The sequence below is a fragment of the Notechis scutatus genome, chromosome 6 (assembly GCF_049901735.1).
Source record: "Notechis scutatus isolate UNSWTSFEM ecotype Mainland chromosome 6, rNotScu1.2, whole genome shotgun sequence".
NCBI classification, from domain to species: Eukaryota; Metazoa; Chordata; class Lepidosauria; order Squamata; family Elapidae; genus Notechis; species Notechis scutatus.
This window is the reverse complement of record NC_142014.1, coordinates 24394958-24415540: the sequence shown is the minus strand read 5'-3', so window position 1 is coordinate 24415540 and position 20583 is coordinate 24394958. Positions and strand designations below refer to the sequence as shown.

Genomic DNA, 20583 nt, shown 5'->3' with positions numbered 1-20583 from the left:
TTTGGCACCCAAAAATGGGCCGGGGGGGGCCGCACGTGGCCAGTTTTGGCTGCCAGAGGCACCACGGGCTAGATTTAAGCACCCCGCAGACCAGATCTGGCCCATGGGCCTTGAGTTTGACACCCCTGCCCTATACCATTCCAGACAAGTATCTGCCAGTCTCTTCTTGAAAGCCTCCAGTGATGGAGCACCCACAACCTTTGAAGGCAAGATGTTCTACTGGTTGATTGTTCTCACTGTTAGGAAGTTTCTCCTTAATTCTAGGTTGCTGCTCTCCTTGATTACTAGTGCATGAGCACTGTTACTTTATCCTGATTGGCTGTTTATTTATGCCAAAAAATATTTTCTTATACAAAAATGTGAAGTTTGGCATAACTTTATATTAAACATTGGCCCAACGGTCAGGAAATTCACTCTCTTGGCTCCCCCAACCGGTATAAACCAGCTTCCTGTATTCTTAACTTTTGGCACTCTGTTAGGAAAAAGTGGGGGGGAAGAGATGAAATGCCACCCCCACAAAAAAAAATGTGGCACCAGCGACTTTATAGCATGCAATCAACCAGACCCAATTTCCTTCCGCAGACAAAGTTTCAGACTCTGAAGGATCTTAAGAGGAGCTCCTTCAAGGAAAGAACCACCATATCAGGATGCAGAAATTGGGGGCTCTGACAAAATAGGCCACTTTCAAAACACAAGAATAAGCCAATTTAGTAAAGAGGGGGAACAAATATAAGCTAGTCTGCGAAAGCAATCAAAAGATTGAAGCTCAGAATTCCTCAGATGTGCTCAACATTTATAGTCCAGTTCTGAACATTGGGATAAATTTTACTTATTGATATTCAGAGAAGCAATTGAATGTTCCGGGCATTTCAAATGTAAATTGTGGTTTTCTTGACCTTCTTAACAACTGATAAAACCGTAATAAAGTTACATAAATTACAATCTGACACATTATAGATGACTGATTGATTTACACATAACTGTTCTGATCTAAGTTTTCCCAAAAAGCACTAAGTGGATTCTTTGTCCCGACAAAACCCCTTTCACTAAACGAAGGTGAATTTCTTGCATTCACAATCAGCCAAAGGCCTGGCAAATACTCTTTCAAGGGTGTAAGAGCACAGACTTATCTAGCTTGGAGAGCTGCCAAGTAAATATTTCCAAACGCAGTGCTGACAAGGAAGGACTCAGCACAGAGTCTCTGAGATGCACAGACAGATCTTCACACTGCTGAACGAACTGTTTCCTGCAAAAGCCCCTCCCCTTTTGCTCCTCTTTTAATCCCTATAGGAAGGGTGTGATGACCCAGAGTAGGATACAAAATAAACACAGTCACAACAAACAGGTGAAGCCCCTTTTATTCCTTCACTTTGCTTCCAAGCTCCAAATATCCTTGACTGGAGACAAAAAACTCCCAACAAGCAGTTACAAGAAGGAGGAAATGCCATTTAAATTATAAAGAGTAAAAAACAACACAAACCAGGCAAGATAAGGGCTTGAAAAAGTCCATAGATATCAGAACACACACTGGGAAGGACGCCAAACTCAGAGAGGAACAATAAACTAGAGATATTTCCATGCTTTGTTTCCAGCACTGGCCTGTATGCATGTCCGTCCTCTTATCCAGTTGTCACAACTGCAGCCCATAAAGAGGATCAAAGCCCTCTCCTTTCCCGTAGATCACATTTCTCCCTTATCCTCTCCTCCCTGTGTGCTCTCAGATGGAGAGGGGATGGGCCTGGGTCCTCCTCTGACTGCCCAGCCGGCCTCTGCCCTTCCCCAGCCTCCTCCACAACCTCCAGAGCCATACTTCCACTCCCTGTCGGCTGTTTCTCCTGTCCCTCAGAGTCAGTCTCCACCAGGGGCATGACAAAGGGCCATTCACCATCCACCTGTGGCTTTACTCCCACATCAACCCTTAGTTCATAATTGTTCTTTTCTTTTGGCAGCTCTGTGCATGCGCAGGCTGGGAACCAGCTCCAGCTTCTCTCCCGCCTCACTGCTGCCCTACTCCAAAGGTAGCTGATAACTGCCAGACTGCTCCATCTCTGCCTCTGATGAAGAGCCCTTGTCCGAGTCTTCCTCAGCCTCCAAGACTGGCCCATGTTCCTCCCCAACCTCCTTACTGTCTGACTCTGCTGCCAGCTCCACTAGCCACTGGTAGGCCACAACAATAACTATCCATTGCTCTGCTTTCAAATTTTGAATGCTGGAGTGTCCTACATAGCTTTAATTATTGAAAATATCATGGGCAAACATTTCAATATTTTGATTTCCATACCTCAAATCCTCCAAAGTAGTCATCATCCATTTTTCAGGAATACCTAGAGAACAACACACAATAAAAATTAATGACCTTCCTACTCTACTAATATATTTTCTTTGATATATTTTAAATGTACAACAGAACTAGTTTGTCTGGTCTATTATAGTTTCTTTCAAAATCTAGATTTAATAGTTAACAATACAGTTACTAATTAAGTACAAAACTGGGACAAATAGAAAGACCGGTTATATCCTATGAACATAGCCTTCTCACTATTTTTTAATCAGACTCTCAATATAAAGATAAATATTGCTGTTTCTTTTTAAATCAGGACACTAGGATGGGTTTAGTATGTTGAATGAAAAATATAGGACACCCCTTTTCTCTTTACGGATAAGGAGTCCTCGAGTTATGACCACAATTGAGTCCAAAATTTATGTTGCTAAATGAGACATTTAAGTGAGTTTTTGCCCCATTTCATGACTTTTCTTGGCTTAGTTGTTAAGTGAATCACTGCCGTTGTTGACTTAGTAACCCGGTTGTTAAGTGAATCTAGCTTCCCCACTGACTTTGTCAGAAGGTCGCAAAAGGAGGTCATGCAATCATCATAAACATGAACCAGTTTCCAAGCATCTGAATTTTAACCATGTTAAAATGAGGATGCTCCAAGGGTCATAAGTGTGAAAAATGGCCGTAAGTCACTTTTTACAGTGCCGTTGTAACTTTGAACGGTCCACCGTTGCAAGACGAGGACTACCTTTACCCAATTGCTAAATGAAAGGTTGTAAGTCAAGGATTATCTGTTTCTTTGGTTCAGCAGTGGGATCCTACCTATTCCGCTACCGGTTTGGTGATCGTACGCACATGCACAACTAAGGTGCGCATGCAGCTTTCCACAGACGAGCTGAGTCCTGCAGCGCCAATCAATTGAGAGGATAAAGAAGAGAAAAAGCACAAGTGCGGGTGGGAGGGCTGATCCTGCACTTTTTTCTTTTTTCTCCTCTCAGCTGAAGTCCAGGGGCTTTCTTTTCCTCCTCTCAGCTGATCGTTGGAGTCTTTTTTTTTCTACCAGGTCGGCCAAACCAGGCCAAACCAGTAGATAACACCACTGCTTTGGTTGCTAACGAAATGTAAATACCTATTGAATTCAGCTTTGCTCTGGTGACAGCATCTATGCTTTATTGGTTGTAAAAACTGACTGGATGATCACTACCTCTTGGACCAACCTATACTACAGGTTATTGCTGTGAAAAAAATACATACAGTGCCTTCTACTCTTGGAGGAAAGGCAGGATACAAATCTAGTGGAGAAATAAAATTAAAGCTTCCTAATTGGAAAGTGCATCCACCTTTTCAGAAAAAAGGGTAATGGTACACAACATTTTAGGCAGATTAATTGGGTGAAAAGAACAATCTCATAACTATGCCTTCCTATAACAGTTAGCTTGTGTTTATTCCTGACTTCTATGGAAGATATATTTAAATAAGCAATTTCCTGCCAGCTGCCAGTTTATTCAAACACAGAAATATTCCTTCAAAATTCCAGATGTGCACACCACTCTTTAAAAGAATGCCTAGCCCTTATTGAGCGAATGAAAATAAATGCTTATTCCTTTTTCAGAAACTTAAAACTTGATTTGTTAATTACTGTGAAACATATTTTTTCACGCTCAAATGCCAAGGGGTGATAGGTGGCCTACTGTTATGAACCTTTACAAAGACGTCAATCGTGGTAATAACCTTTAGGAAGGTAAAATTAACTCAAAGATATAGGTCACTAACATAGATTTCCCAAGTATCAGTAATTTCAAAAAATGTAATTGTGGATCCACTGAAGGTTGGTGAGCTCAGGAGGGCACTTCATCTCTCAGCCCCCACCCAAATTAACAAGCAATGGAACATCCAGAGGGGTTTTGCAATGCCTCTTAGCGTGTGCCCTGATTATGTTACCTAGTTTGGTAATGAAATGTCTGCAAGAAAACAACCAAGCTCAGAGAGCACCAAGGACCCTAAGCTACAAGTATTCTTCTCTATCGGAGCCTCTTCGTGTTCCACAGCCCTGAACAGACTATTTGGTCATACAGTTTGGAAAAAGAGGTAGATAACTAAGAAGTGGACTGCTACTGGTTCTCCCCAGTTCGAGCGAAATGGTAGCTAATTTTATCACTTTTAATGGCCAGTTCGGCTAACCGGCAAATACCATCCGTGGCTGGCCCCGCCTGCCCCGCCCCTCCCAGGAGTCTCTACGTGGCCCATTTTGGATCCCAGGTAAGTACAGAGCCTGTGTGGAGGCTCGGGGAAGGTAAAAAACAGGCCTCTCAGAGGCTCCGGAAGGTCGTAAACGGGCCCGTTTGCAGCCTCCAGAGCCTGAGGAGGCCGTTTTCACCCTCCTGGAAGCTTGAGGAAAGCTTCCGGAACCTGAAGAGGGGGAAAATAAGCCTTCTGGAAGTTCCAGAAGGTCAGAAATGGGCCCGTTTCCAGCCTCTAGAGGGCCTCCAGAGCCCAGGGAGGCCATTTTTGGCCTCCCAGAGGCTTGAGGAAAGCCTCCGGAGCCCAGGGAGAGCAAAAACGGGCCTTCCACCATGATGCTGAAGGCTGATTAGGCCACGCCCACCATGGCCACGCCCACCCAGCAACCGGGCAGTTACTACAAAATTTTAAGCCCAACCCTGACTGAGAGGCAATACAACCGTTACCATGCCAGCAGTGTCCTGCAGCTGCCAAAAAGCCCAGTGTAGTCCTAGGCTGCATCAACACAGAGAGAGCATCAAGACAATGAGAAGTAATGCTACCACTTTAGACCGCGCTGGTGAGACCACACTTGGAATACTGCATCCAGTTCTCGTCACTACAGTAGAAAGAAGATGTTGAGATCCTGGAAAGTGTGCAGAGAAGAAGAACAAAGATGGTAAGAGTCTGGAGGCTAAATTGTATGACAAAGGGTTGAAGAACCTAGATATGTCTAGCCTACTGAAAAGAACGATTAGGAAGGACACAGTATCTGTCTTCCAGTACTTAAGCAGCTGTCACAGAGAAGAGGGGGTTGATTTATTCTCTGGGACATCTGACGGCAGGGCAAGAAGTAATGGGTGGAAACTTGTGAAAGAGAGATTCAACCTATAAGTAAGGAGAAATTTTTTTGACAGTGAGTGCAATTAATGAATGGAATAGCTTGCCCCTGGAGTTGTGGGTGCTCCAACATTGGAAGTTTTCAAAATCTGGACAATCATTTGACTGGGATGGCTACCACAGAGAGGAGGGGGCCAAGCTATTTTCTAAATAGCTTCTATAGGCCAGACAAGGAATAATGGATGGAAACTGAACAAGGAGAGATTTAACCTAGAAATAAGGAGAAATTTTCTGACAATGAGAATAATCAACCAATGGAACAAAAGTTGCCTTCGGAAGTTATGGAGCATCATCATTTGAGACTTTCAAGAAGAGATTGTTCTGCAAAACCCAGATACAGATACAGGTAATCAGAGTTGGAAGGGACCTTGTAGGTCATCTAATCCAACCCACCACCCAAGCGGGAGACCCTACACCATTTCTGACAAATGGCAGTCCAATCTCTTCTTGAAAGTCTCAACTGATGGCGCTCCCACAACTTCCGAGGGCAACTTCTGTTCCATGGGTTGATTGTTCTCACTGTCAGAAAGTTTCTCCTTGTTTCCAGGTTAAATCTCTCCTTGTTCAGTTTCCATCCATTATTCCTTGTCTGGCCTACAGGAGCTTTAGAAAATAGCTTGACCCCTTCCTCTCTGGGGCAGCCCCTCTAATATTGGAAGATCATTATCATGTCTCCCCTGGTCCTTCTCTTTACTAGACTAGCCAAGCCGTTCCTGCAACTGTTCGTTGTATGTTTTAGTCTCCAGTCCCCTAATCATCCTGGTTGCTCTTCTCTGTATTTTTCTAGAGTCTCAACATATTTTTTATAATGTGGTGACCAAAACTGGATGCAGCACTCTCGGTGTGGTCTTACTAAGGCTTTATAGAGTGGTATTAGTACTTCCCTTGATCTTGATCTTGATCTGTTAATACAACTTAGGATTGCATTAGCTTTTTTGGCGGCGGCTGCACACTGCTGGCTCATATTTAGCTGGTTGTCCACTAAGACTTCAAGATCCCTCTCACAGTTACTGCTATTGAGCCTGGTTTCACCCAGTCTATATGTGTACTTTTGTTTTTTCTTGCCTAAGTGTAGGACTTTACTTTTCTCTACATTGAATTTCATTTTGTTAGATATGGCCCAGTGTTCTAGTCTGTCAAGATCCATCTGGATCTTGAGCCTATCTTCTTGGGTGTTAGCTATTCCTGCCAGCTTAGTATCATCTGCAAATTTGGTAAATTCCCCTTCTATTCCTTCATCTAAGTCGTTAATGAAGATATTGAAGAGTACTTGGCCTCAGATAGAACCTTGTGGCACCCCACTGCTTACTTCCCTCCATGTAGACTTAGACCCAAATGGACTGCCATTTGTCAGAAATGGTGTAGGGTCTCCCGCTTGGGCGGGGGATTGGACTAGATGACCTATAAAGTCTCTTCCAACTCTGATATCTGTTATCTGTTATCAGTATAAGTCTCCTGTATTGAGTAATAGGTTGGGATAGAAGACCTCCAAGGTCCCTTCCAGCTCTATGATTCTATACTATCTCCAAATATTTTTAGGACAGCCACACTAATAGTAAATACATATTTTCTGCTGCTCCAAGGTAGAATATCAATGAAATTAGCTTTTGAAAAGTGATTATTCTGGGAATAAAATTATACTTTTATGAGCCACGGTGGCGCAGTGGTTAGAGTGCAGTATTGCAGGCTACTTCTGCTGACTGCCGGCTGACTGCAATTTGGCAGTTCAAATCCCACCAGGCTCCAGGTTGACTCAGCCTTGCATCCTTCCGAGGTGTGTGAAATGAGGACCCAAATTATTGGGGGCAATAGGGTGACTCTGTAAACCGCTTAGAGAGGGCTGTAGAGCACTGTAAAGCAGTATATAAGTCTAAGTGCTATTGCTATTGCTACTTCATGATGGCTTAGGCAAAACATGTAACATCAGCATCCCCAGTTGGAAAAAGAAGGCCATTTTTGAACAGGATCATTCTTCTTGTGGTAAAAGTAAATAAAACGATTAGATTTTTTTGATTGAAAATCATCATTCTTCCATTTGGAGATTGCCACAAAAATAAATAAATAAATTCACAACTTCATAGTTGATATTTAAACTATATAGATGGCTTCACACAGTCACAACCTTTAAAAGAAATCTGAGGAGATCGGGAAACAATTCCGGAACAATGGAGTTGATAGTCCATCTTCCCTTCTGTGGAATGGGGCGGTTCCCAGGATAAGGGCACCATCTTGTGGACACATCAGCTTATGAGGGAATAGTACAGGGGTCTTCAAACTTGACAGCTTTAAGACTTGTGGACTTCAACTCCCAGAATTCCTCCCCCAGTCATGTTAGCTCGGGAATTCTGGGAGTTGGAGTCTACAAGTCTTAAACTTGCCAAGTTTGAAGAGCCTTGGAATAGTATCTGTGGAACCTACAAAGTTGGAAATTAAGCACCTTTGCCACTATGTTTAAAAAAGTGTCAAAATATTTTTGTTTTTTTACTCCTTCAGAATGGTATCATTTTCTTTTCTACCAACTTAATCGTAGTTTGCAGGTTCTGGACCACACACTTAAAAACAGTGTGCTCACAATCAAACTGACCCAATCAAGTTCTTCTCACCAATTAGTGTTTCCATCAATATCTGGATAGGCAGGAATGTCCAGGTAGGTTGGAAACCCCTGTACTGTACAACGGTAAAAGTCTATGGAGATTCTTAGTCATCCAGGTCATGGTTGTCTCAAAGGTGCTTTTTCAAGAGGCAACTGGACTTTCCAGAAGCTTCTTGGATGAGAAGAAGAAGAAAAACCCAGAAAGTCCAGTTGCCTCTTGAAAAAGCACCTTTGAGACTACAATGATAAACGGAATATATAACTGTTGTACATCTCCTGCAAGGAGGTTCATGACTTCAAGACAAAAAACAATTGAGAATGTCTGATTTCTACATCATTCGTCCATAAGAGCCCTCAGGAACCCATATACCATTTAGTTAAATATGTATCTTCTCAGAAGATAATTAGATGTCTTTAAAAAAAAAAAATGTAGGAAGAGTCTGGATTTATTGGGCAACCAAGGACCAACTTCAAGGAGATAACCATGAAAGGAATCAGCAAAAGTGTAAACTTCTACTCCATCAAGCTCGCTTTTCAATGGCCCTCTTTCAACAGACATTGCCATGGAAGAAGAGTTTCAGGGCTGATCCTCTCCACAGACCAGGTTAAGGGACAAACTCTTCTTTCCATTACTGTCAGTTGCAAGAAACTAGCAACAGGAGGGGAATTCAAGGCAATAAAAGTTTGTTTCATGCTACCTATACACAAGAATCTGATCTACTAACAGTCAAGCTAAATTGGTGCTAGTTGACAGTCAATGGAATTCACAGATGGGGCTGGATTTAGGTCTCTTGTGGGAACGTAAGTATTCTAAACTGATGATACATTTAACCCCTCCACCTGCTCATCTCCTTCAACCAGAGGTGGTATTCAGCCGGTTCTGACCAGTTCTGGAGAACTGGTAGCGGAAATTTTGAGTAGTTCGGAGAACTGGCAAATGCCACCTCTGACTGGCCCCGCCCCCATCTATTCTCTGCCTCCTGAATCCCAGCTGATCAACTGGGTCTTCTTTGGTTGCCCTGCACAGGAGAACGGAGCTGGAAAGCAGGTTAGTGGGGTGGGGAGGGAATGGGATTTTGCAGTAACCTTCCCCTTCCACGCCCACCAAGCCACACCCACCAAGTCACACCACACCTGCCATGCCCCCAGAACTGGTAGTAAAAAAATCTGAATCCCACCACTGCCTACAACTAAGATCAAATGGAGAACTGCTTGCTTGTCTTCTTCTGTCTTCCTTACCAAAGTATCTGGTGTGCTTCATATTATTAGTCTTGGGCTAGATTAGAATCTCCTATTTGTAGTTTATACAGTTTATATAATCAATTTCTTAAATACTCTGAACGGGAAACCAGTTTGCCTGCAAGCAGCAAGCTGTTCCATCGGTGTGGTTGATATGGTGCTTACATGGTTTTTTGCTGCACTTTGATAGGCTATAATTTAAAAAAAGAAAATCAATACATGCCATCTTAACCTGGGTTTTGTCACAAAAAGTCGGGAAACCTGCAAATAAGTATTGTTTTTTTTTTCAATTAAAAGATGAAGCAATAAAAAGCATTAAAAGAAAAAATCACGATAATGTTTCTTAGGCACATACTGTTTTCTTCTTCTCGTCCCAGACTCTATGGATTTCACTCTTAATATGTTGCTTGCTTTAAAAATAAGTTTGCAGATGTAAATGGAAATCCATAGCTGCCTTTTTCAAAATAGGCTAATCTGTAATGTAGATAACCATCCCTACGTCTCCAAATGGCCCAAGATTATAATGAAACTCGAGAGCGCATTTTCATTTTCAGCAACACAAAATGAGAGACGAACATGGGAAAAATCAGAATTGCCTAGTCTAGAGTAAAGTTACTTCTAGCAAGCTATCCTTCATCCCTTTACCAACTCCAGATGTTCCATAATTATTTACAGCTTAGGCTGGCTAAATATAGATCTAAATGTTATTTTGTGTGATTTGACATACATTAAAAAAAAATCCCCCCAAGACTTTTAAATGCTACAATTAAGTCTAAGGGATATAAACTACAAATGAAATAACTCTCAATGACAGCAAACTTTTGCTTATTATAAAGAGCCTTAATAAAGAATTATTGCAGCAAAGCAACAAAAGAAAGTTCTCATTATAAATATGCTGATTTATACTTTGATGCTTTTAAGATGTTTTTTTCCCACATTTCTGAAATATTTTAGGTAGGAGAACCACAAGAGATCAACAACAACAAGAAAAAGAGCTTTTTAAAACCAAACATCGCTCAATCGTAGCATATATATCACAGAAATGCATGTTTTTTTTATCTAAAAAAACCTCCAAAACAGCATTTTTCCTCTTTTCTCTATTTTATCAGATCTTAATCTTAATCTGCAAAATGTAAATGTTCTGTCCCAACAACAAGCTACAGCATTAAGTCTGATCTTCTTTCCCTTTTAAAAACATGATATCAAAATATATCTTGATATATTTTGTGTACATGTGTACAGCATGTTAAAATATTTCATTTTCCAAATTGAAAAAAAAAATCACACCGTTCTGGAAACATGATTGCTTTCTGAACTGAACAATTACCCTTACAAGAAATGAAGTTTTAAAAACACATGCCAGCATGAATTTCTTCATATCTTAGAGCGACTGTGTGAAATTAAGATCCAACATCACCGGGCATATTTTTCCTTAGCCCACATTCTTAACGGCATCGCTAAACAGAAAATAGTGAAGTTTGATTTTATCCACGCATTGCAGTGGCTTGGTTTCCTTTACACACTTATGCACTTGAATAACAGGTAAATCAGTGGTGGGATTCAAAAATTTTTACTACTGGTTCTGTGGGCATGGCGTGGCTTGGTGGGCGTGGCAGGGGAAGGATACTGTAAAATCTCTATTCTCTCCCCACTCCTGGGGGAAGATTACTGAAAAATCCCCATTCCCTCCCCACCCCACTAACCTGCTTTCCAGCTCCATTCTCCTGTGCAGGGTAACCAAAGAAGACCCAGCCGATCAACTGGGACTCAATGGGAGGTGGAGAATAGATGGGGGCAGGGGCAGTCAGAGGTGGTATTTGCTGGTTCTCCGAACTACTCAAAACTTCTGCTTACTGGTCCTCCAGAACTGGTCAGAACCTGCTGAATATCACCTCTGGGATAAATCACATCACATCTCAAAAAGGCCATTTCACAAGTGATCTCACATTTCCTGGGCTTTATGAAATTAGAAATTCAAACCCCTGGGCTGGAAACCAGAAGGAAGGAAGGACAGTTGGAAATGTATCCGATGATACCAAGTTTGGTGAGATTAAGACACTAAAAACATTGTAAAATACAATGTTTACATTACATTACAAGGTTTCAAGGAAGGAAACAAGATTCTACTACAACAACTGCATCAGATGGTAGTAGAGAGTCCTTGCAAGGTGAATCAATTCGCTGGTACCTTGCTCCAACAACTCTAGATCTGAAGGAAAAGTACCTGTGAAGATTATTTTTCTTTCCTTATTGTTCTTCTTGAGCGTGTGATCTCAAAGTCTGTGGAGCTAGGCAGGGTACGAGCCTTAAAAATAAACATATCAGATTAGGCCAAATCTAGTGGAACAGGTTGAACTAGTCAAGTCCTGTCCATTACATCATCTCTGTCAATCAAATCACCCACAAGTATGTCAAGTCGTGTTCAGGCAGTTTGCAAATGGCTTCATCTTACTCAAGACCATAAAGACCATTTCCAACGCACTCAGACCAAAACTGGGGAAAGTGTTAATTTAGAACATAACTGTAATCAAAGGAGGCAATAAAAATGCACAAGAGCTTGGTCCTAAATGACTCTATCCCTCCCAGATACTGAATAAAAAAGCAAGGAATCATCAAGGTGAGAGGCTAATTTGATACACAGATGTATCCTCAATTTTGGAAAATATGTAAGAAGATAATAAGGGCCCTCTCAAAGCGGAATGATGGAATCCCGTCTGAATTAGGGATGATAACAGGTGTGCACTGAAGGACATCTGTATTGTGAGTGGCAGCGAACAATATAATTACACCAATTTTTCCTTGTGGTGGACAGACTTCAAAGACTGATCAAGGAATGTGTTTCCCATTGTTGGGGAAAATCGCTTCAAACTAATAAACACGGACAAACTAATAAATAGCAGAGTTGGGTTTTCTTTTATTGGAGTTCACCATTCTTTCTTTTTTTAATTTGTTTTATTAAATAAAATACAAAGAAAAAAACAAATAGGAATAGGAAATTAAGGGAAGGAAAAGAAGCGAGGAAAAGGGAGTGTGAGATACAACGGGAAAAAAGGATTTAAAAAAGGCATTGATTACATACTCTTCTTAGCATAGTACAAGATTAAATCACACTAACTTTTTGCTTTTACACATTAATATATAATTAGCCATTTCTATAACAACGAATCTTTCTGACCAACAAAACCAAAGCCAAAGTTTCATTTTTTTTCCATCACAAGCACAAAATCCAGAAGTGATATCCAAATGAAATAAATGATCTATCTTTCTTAACTAGTAACATAAGTCCCAGCATCCCCAATTTCCTGCCATATGTATGCACTACATAAACAGTATTCAATAGATCAGCTTTCATGTCTGATCCTCAGAGATTCAGAAGAGGGGGTCAGTCCAGAACAAACTCAAACAGAGAATACAGGAAAAAAATGAAGATCAAGAGATTAAAAAGGATTGAGCTACCCCAAGAACCCTATTCAAGCCACACCAGAAACCCAATGTTGTAAAGGGCATTCTTTAGCAAACCATTATGTCCTATAAGAAGAGAAGCCAAGAAGTATAATTCAAGGTTGGTGTTATTTTCCTCATGTTTTTTCAACTATTGTTCACTTTCTAGGCCCAGCATAAAAATTGGATCTCTCTGGAGACGACTTGATAACATCAAGAAAGTTCAAGAGCTACAATTCTATTAAGTCTTGGCTGATCAACAATTATGATACCAATACAGTCTCCTCTGGAGCGCCATTTACACAGCATAACCATGAAAAAGACAGAAGAAAAACAGCATGTCTCTGCATTATATTTCAATTGCAACCTTGAAAACTGCTGGTCATTTTTTGCATTCTTCCTGCGCATGCAGATAATATAGATATTTGTGAAATCCTGTGAAGATGAGCCAAGTCATGTTCCTACATCACCCAAAAGTGCTTTTTAAAAATGCAACCGGACTTTCTTTGTTTTTCCTTGAAGACCTTTCGCTTCTCATCCAAGAAGCTTCTTCAGCTCTGAAGACCATGACTGAGAATCTCCATAGACACTTGTGGACTTTTTTTGAAAAGCAAAGTCAGGGCTTTTTGGAATAATTCTAATTCTCCCTAAAGAATCACTCCTGCTTTCCATTGTTTGACCTCTTTGATTAATTCAGAAAAAAAAGAAAAGCAATTACAAGTTGCATAAAAGAAATAAAAAAAAGTTTCGCTTCTCATCCAAGGACCTTCTTCAGTTCGTCAGATGAAGCTTCTTGTTTCTTCAAGGAAAAACAAAGAAAGTCCAATTGACTGAAGAAGCTTCTTGGATGAGAAGCGAAACATCTTCAAAGAAAAATCAGAAAGTCCAGTTGCCTTTTGAAAAAGCACAAAATCCAGAAGTGATATCCAATTGAAATAAATTATCAATCTTTCTTAAGTTTCTTTCTTAAGTCCAAGCATGACCTGGATGACTTGAGAATCTCCATAGATATTTCTACATCACCCTTTACACAAATATGTTCAATAATGTTTTTTGTGGATATTTCCGACTGCCTGCAAACTGAAAGGGGACTTTTCGTGATGCACCTTTAACCATATGCTAGTGATATCTCCCAGGGGTATTAATTTTTCATTTTAGGAATGACATGCAACTTTTATCTACAAACCTGCTGTTCATGAGCCAGGACATACCAGCATAGAAATTTGATCAAGTAATGGACATTATACATGAAAAAACATGCGTCCACAATACCATGAAATACACGAGCTTCAGTTATAATTTGCCGTCTGCCGAATGAGTTTCCAGCACAATCTTGTCTGCTGATGTAAATACATCATCATTACTAAGAAAACCTTCAGATGTTTGATCAGGAACAGGATGAACTGATCTTGCCACAGATTAATTATCTGAGATGTTCTAATAAATGAAGGAGAAGCTCGTCTTTGAGCAAAACTGACAGTTTAATTAAGAGGTAATCTAAGGAAGAATGCTTACGTGCTCCCAAAATATGAAAGCAATTTGCATTCCATGATTACGAAAAGTGCTGGAGAGAAGATGACATTTCCAGAAAAATCAGCTGCAGATTGATATTGTTACTTCTCGTAAGAAAAAAAGAGTTAGGAAAAGTAGGTGCTTATATACAATTAGGATAGGAAGAGAAAACTGAAGTCTGCAATTCTAATAAATTCTCAAGGGTAAGTGAGACTGACACGTTTTTTCCACCGCTTGATCATTGGTTAAATTGAAATGCATGGAGATTAAACTATACTTTGACTCAGTGGTGGGATTCAAAAAATGTTACTACCGGTTCTGTGGGCGTGGCTTGGTGGGTGTGGTAGGGGAAGGATACTGCAAAGCTGAGATGCAAATAAATAAAAAAATATGCAACTTGCCCTAAGAAATGACCTTGTTTGATTATTTTAACATAAAAGGAGACCCTCAGAATTTCTCTTATGAGTTACGTAGCAGCTATTTCTGAAAAAACTGACCATAATGCAATAAATGTAATTGTAAAAAAAATATTGTACACTGTCCAGAGTAACTTTCCGTGCAATGGGTGGCCATATAAAATTGACTAACGAATGATTAATGCATTAAAGCTAGTGTTATTTATTTACTTCGGTGATGTACATGCCTTTCATTTCCAAAAAAGCGCTGAGCAGTTTACATAATACAAAAAATAAAAACACAAAATACTAAAGGGAAAGTAAATTTTTAAAAACCCAGACCCAAGCATACAGAAAAACAAGTTTTGCTAAGGAAAAGTTTGCATAACTTCCCAGAGTCCTGCTTCAGTGACTGTTGCTTGGCGCTTTTTCAGACTTGTTAATCATGGTTTGCAAACCACAAAGACCACATTTGCATATCGCACTAAGCAAAAACAAAACCACATATGATGTGCGAGCCCACTGTTCAAAAAGATGCACAACTTTTTTTTTCAATGAATTTTTATTTCAGTCTTTGACCAACGTAAGAATTCATGTAAAACTTCGCAACCCTAAAAAATTTACCAGCTACAGCTTAAAAACAACCTTTGCTTATCAGCAATACAAGGAACTAAAGAACAATAAAAGAAAGGAATAGATAGATAGATAGATAGATAGATAGATAGATAGATAGATAGATAGGTAGATAGGTAGATAGGTAGATAGGTAGATAGATAGATAGATAGATAGATAGATAGATAGATAGATAGATAGATAGATAGATAGATAGATAGATAGATAGATAGATAGATAGATAGATAGACAGACACACAGACAGAGATTCAGAAAAATTCCTATTAAGAAAAAAACTAAGATCAGGGTGCAAAATCAGAGGGAGAATATTTCTGGCCCATGTGGCACAGTGGGACAGTGCCATCCAGATTTTACAGAATACAGAATAAGAGAGTTAGAAGATACCTTACAAGTCTTCTAGCCCAACCCCCTGTTCAAACAGGAGAATCTAAACCACTTAATGTTGCACAACTGGAATTGGCCATTTTGAAAAATCATTTTGTTATAAAAACAGAAGACATGTTTCTGTATGCTCCAGATTTAACAATATGTAAAGGATTGACAAAAGTACTTTTACTATAATAGTATATGGATCTCTCTTTTGTTTACATTTAGTACATTTTAATCACTGTTAGGTATGAATGTCTTGTTTGATTTTAGTATCACTTGATTTTTCTACCTTTTTATTATGTTTCGGTAGTTTATACCTCACCACAAAAATAAAAACAAAATTCAAAATTGAATCCATAACTTAACAAGAACAAATGCAGAGGACATAGTTAATGTTTAAAACTGCGATACTGTTGAAAAACTAAGTGTCAATATGGCCTGGCATACCCTGGTTTAGTCTAAGCACTATGGAACCCATAAGCAGAGATGTGGAGCCAAATCAAAAACCTAAATCTCATCTAAAGTGATTCTAAAATGTCATTTAAACTTAAACAATGGAAAAACTATTTGCTGTACAAGAAACTAAAGAATTATAACAAAAAAATGAAAATAAAAGTTATAAGTTATATAAAATATAACACACACACATACACACACTGGGTGTGTGTGTGTGTGAAAGAGAGAGAGAGAGAGAGAAAGAGAGAATGAGAGAGAGGGGGGATTCTAAAAAACCCCAGAAAGAACAGCATGGAGCTTAAATAAGGCACAACATACAACATGGAATAGGAGCACGATATCGTGAGCAGGAAAACACAAAGCTTTGCCAACTTTTATGGGAACAAATTATGAGTGGAGAAGCATTAAGGCATCACAGCCAGAGAGTTTGAGAAGGAACTATTTTCAGATGAACTGGAGAAAAACTACGGAAACACATAGAATCGTTTAAAATTGTTCAAATCTGAGAAAAAGACATCTGTCCATAACTATGATGATGCCTAAATGATATACAACTGGGAGTAGATGTCATAGGGGCCCCAGTACAATTGCTTTGCCCGGGGCCCATAATGCTGTTAAGACGGCCCTGTGTCCATTTCTCCCCAAAACAGCTAACCCCAATATTTATGATTCACTAAGCCCTCCAGAAAAAAAGAAAAAAAAGAGGTTTGCAGATAGGTGTGGGGCACTCAGGAGATAGCATCTGATTAGAAACTTCACCTGTCCCGATTCCTCTTCCTTTGGGTGCACCTCCAAAAAGTCAGCCAAGCCTTGACCTTATGCATTATTACATTTATTACATGATTACATCCCACCACTTTAAAAAAAAAGAGTTAAGGGGATAACTATTTAATTATTCATGTATTAACTGCAGCTAGAATCGTATTTGCTCAAAACTGGAAAAGTGAAAAAGATTTTGATAGAAGAGAACGTGATCAGGAAAAATATTCGAATGTGCAGAAATGAACAGACTAACTAATGCTGGCAATTAAAGGGGGGAAAACTGAATATTATACGGGAATTATTGTATCAATGGTTGGAAAAGAAAAATCGAAATTAGAAATTAAGTATATGAACATAGAAGATTAGATAGATAGATAGATAGATAGATAGATAGATAGATAGATAGATAGATAGATAGATAGATAGATAGATAGATAGATATAGACAGACAGACAGACATTGACGGATAGAAATAGAGATATAGACAAACAGACAGACATAGAGAAAGAGATAGAGATAGAGATAGAGATGGATGGATGGATGGATGGATGGATGGATGGATAGATAAGATAGATAGATAAATACATAGATACATAGAAAGAATATATATGAACACATGAAAATAGAGAAGGAGCTAGGAAGGGGATGGTTACAACGATAAGACATATATATAGTAGTTTAAAATAAGAATGCAATGTAATTTTTGTTGTTATGGTAAGGAAACTGTATTAAACCATAAATATTTTGGCACACGATATTTGTACCCAGACGACACACTCTTTAAAGAAAAGATGGAATGTTTGTAAAAATAAAAAATAAAAAAACTTAAAAAAAAAAAAAACAAGGAGGGAAGTATTTACATCTGGATCTGTTGCAATTACATCTGGGTCATTCCTGGGCAAAGGCAAGCTTGCCAGCTAGGAAGAACCCCCACCAGGGACAAGATGTCTTGCAAAAGGAGCTGCGCCAGCCAATGAGCAAGCTACGAATCTGCCAGCAGGACCGGTTGGATCATGGATCCCAGTCCAGCAAGGGGCGCGGGTGCGGGGTGGAATCCAGGAGCAAGACGGCAGGCAGATCTCGCCCAGCTGATCTGCTCTTCCACGGCTCCAAAGGGGGCAACCCACGAGAGAGAGAAAAAAAAGACCCAGCCCACGAATGCTACTCTGGACAGACCCGAACCTAGGCAGGGGAAGGACCGCTGGCCGTGCAAGGAAAGGTGAAAGCCAGCCTGTTGGGGGAAGCACGGATGCCCACCCACCCAGCCCAGTCCCGGGAAGTGGGGGGGGCGAGCATGGGGGGAGGACCTATTTGGAAAGCAAGCCCACTTGTGCAGCAGAGACCCTGCAGCTGCTCCCCGCGCTTGCAAACTAGGCATTGACCATTGCCGCTTTCGCAATGCCTGAATCTTGCCATTGCGCCCCCACCGGAGACAGGCCCCCACCCCCGCTCGCCGCGGCCCCCTCACCTGCAGCCACACCTCCGCCTCCAGGGCGCCTGCGCGACGCAGAGACCTATCAGCAGGCTGAGGAGAGGAGGATGGGGGGGGGAGCGCACCGGCGGGAAGCTCCGCCTGCCCTCTCTCGCCGAGCTTAGGGAGGGGTGGGGAGGGAGGGAGAGAGAAAGAGAGAGAGAGGGTGGTGACACTCACGAGGTCTTCTAGCCGGGCAGCCTCCGGAGTGAAGCTCCGAGCCCTTCCCGAGGGTCTATCTCTCTCTGCAAGGCAGAAAGGTTAAAGGCAAGAACTCTCTGGTGCAAAGGGTCGCCAGAGGTCAGCTGGACCGGTGTTGCTCAACTTGGGCAACATTTATTTATGTATTTATTTATTTGATTTGATTTGTCAATCGCTTACAAGATGCAGGTATAAGAATAAACATAGTTTTGAATACATGAGATGGATACTTATAAGAAAAATAAAAAGAAACAAAAGGACAGGGACGGTAGGCACGATTGGAACTGCAAATCCCAGGATCCCCCTCCCAGCATGCCTGGACTGCAGCTCCCAGAATTCCCCACCAGGCATTCATGGGCTGCGACTCCCAGAATTCCTCAGCCAGCCTGCATGGACTGCAAATCTCAGAATCTCCCTCCCAGCATGCATGGACGGAAGGTCCCAGAATTCCCCACCAGGTATCTCCCGCTTGGGCGGGTGTGTGTGTGTGGACAAGATGACCTACAAGGTCCCTTCCAACTCTGATTATCTGTATTACATGGACTGCAACTCCCATAATTCTTTAGTCAGCACGCTGGCTGGGAAATTCTGGGACTTCAAGTCCTCCCATTTCAATTCTACTTGGAACCCCCGCTAGGGACAGAGTTAAGGCGAGCATTTCTGGCCAACAGCCACCCGTCCTTGAAATGACCTCTCACTCGGCTACAGCAGCACAGAAATGACCTCTCACTCGGCTACAGCAGCACCAAGTATGCAGACACACACACACCACAGAGAGAGAGAAAAACTCCTTTTGGCTACATAGCTTCCACCTGAATTTGTGAAGGACTGACTCCCTCCAAGGACATCCCTTGGAGGACAGGCCCCAAGGCTCCTTGTTACAGCCCCTTCATCTGGGACAAAGCCTGGAGCTGGGAAGGTTTCCTGTATGGCTTTGTCCTTCCAAAGGCCAGGAGGGCAAGTCAGGGGTGGGCTGCTGGGGGCTGGCAGGGGCTCAGGAGAGCCCCTAGCTAAGACTGCGACCCAATAACCTCAGAAAGACAAGCAGCAAGGGAAAGCTCTTCATAGCTTAATTGAACTTCTGGGCATTCAGCCAAAAGCATTTCACACCTTGTAAAAGTGTTGCAAGCTAGATGAACAATCCTCTCAGCGCTTGCCAGAGAGAGCCATGAAGAAAATCAGATAACATAGCCACTAGCCTCCGAGGGGATTTATTCCCAAATAATAAGAATCACATAACTCACCAGAAACTCCACTAAGACTCCAAGATCCCTCTCACAGTCACTGCTATTAAGCCTGGTTTCACCCAGTCTTTGATTTAAGTATTAAATGCACAAAATAATAAACAACTTTTTGGTATATTATCTTTTTTTAGGCAATTAGGGCAAAGAAGCAATGTCAAGTTGGCCACGCCCACCTAGCCTGTCATTAGGGCAGAGAGCCCCTTGCTAAAAAAAAATTTGAAGGCCACCCCAGGACAAGTCCATGGGAAGAGCTTGTCATATACAAAGACCTAAAACTTTTCTTTCCTCTGAAGCCCAAAGGGGCTTTTGTAAGAGGCAACTGGATTTTATGGTTTTTCTTTGAAGGCATTTCGCTTCTCATCCAAGAAGCCAAGAGCTGAAGAAGCTTCTTGGATGAGAAGCAAAACATCTTCAAAGGAAAACCAGAAAGTCCAGTTGCCTCTTGAAAAAAAAACACCTTTGGGACAACCATGACCTGAGACCATAACTGAGAATCTTCATAGATACTTGTGGACTTTTTTTGGAAAACAAAGTCAGGGCTTTTTGGAGTAATTCTACTTTGCCTAAAGAGCCACTCCTGTTTTCCATTGTCTGACCTCTTCGATTAATTCAGAAAAAAACAAAAAGCAGTTACAAATTGCATGAAATAAATAAAATCAAGGAAACAGAGAGAGACCTGTAAAGATAGAAAACTGTTTTAAAGGGCCAGGCCAAAGTCAAAACTATGGCTAATGGCGAAAATCAGAAAAGAAGGCATTGCCTTCTTAATTGAGATTAACTCCTTGCAGAGAGATTGAAAAACAATCTCTCCGGTTGCTAGGAAACAGACAACAATAGGATCTTTATAAAGATAAAACCTACAGAAGGACAAA

At 40.9% G+C, this 20583-nt stretch overlaps 1 protein-coding gene across 4 annotated transcripts in view; it reads right to left on the bottom strand.

Annotated features, from left to right (window-relative positions):
* CCDC91 (coiled-coil domain containing 91) overlaps positions 1 to 18303 on the bottom strand; it is a 118043-nt gene extending 99740 nt beyond the window's left edge. For 2 of the 4 annotated variants that reach the window (XM_026679277.2, XM_087969543.1), the window contains exons 1-2: positions 18264 to 18303; positions 2282 to 2324 (exon numbers count right to left, since the gene is read on the bottom strand). In XM_026679277.2, coding sequence (XP_026535062.2) covers positions 2282 to 2311 — 30 coding nt within the window. In that variant the 5' untranslated portion in view covers positions 2312 to 2324; positions 18264 to 18303. Of the gene's footprint in view, positions 1 to 2281; positions 2325 to 10930; positions 11113 to 11451; positions 11533 to 18263 lie in introns of those variants that run through there. The other 2 variants (XM_087969541.1, XM_087969542.1) reach the window with 2 other exon arrangements.
* Between the last annotated feature and the right edge of the window lie 2280 nt (positions 18304 to 20583).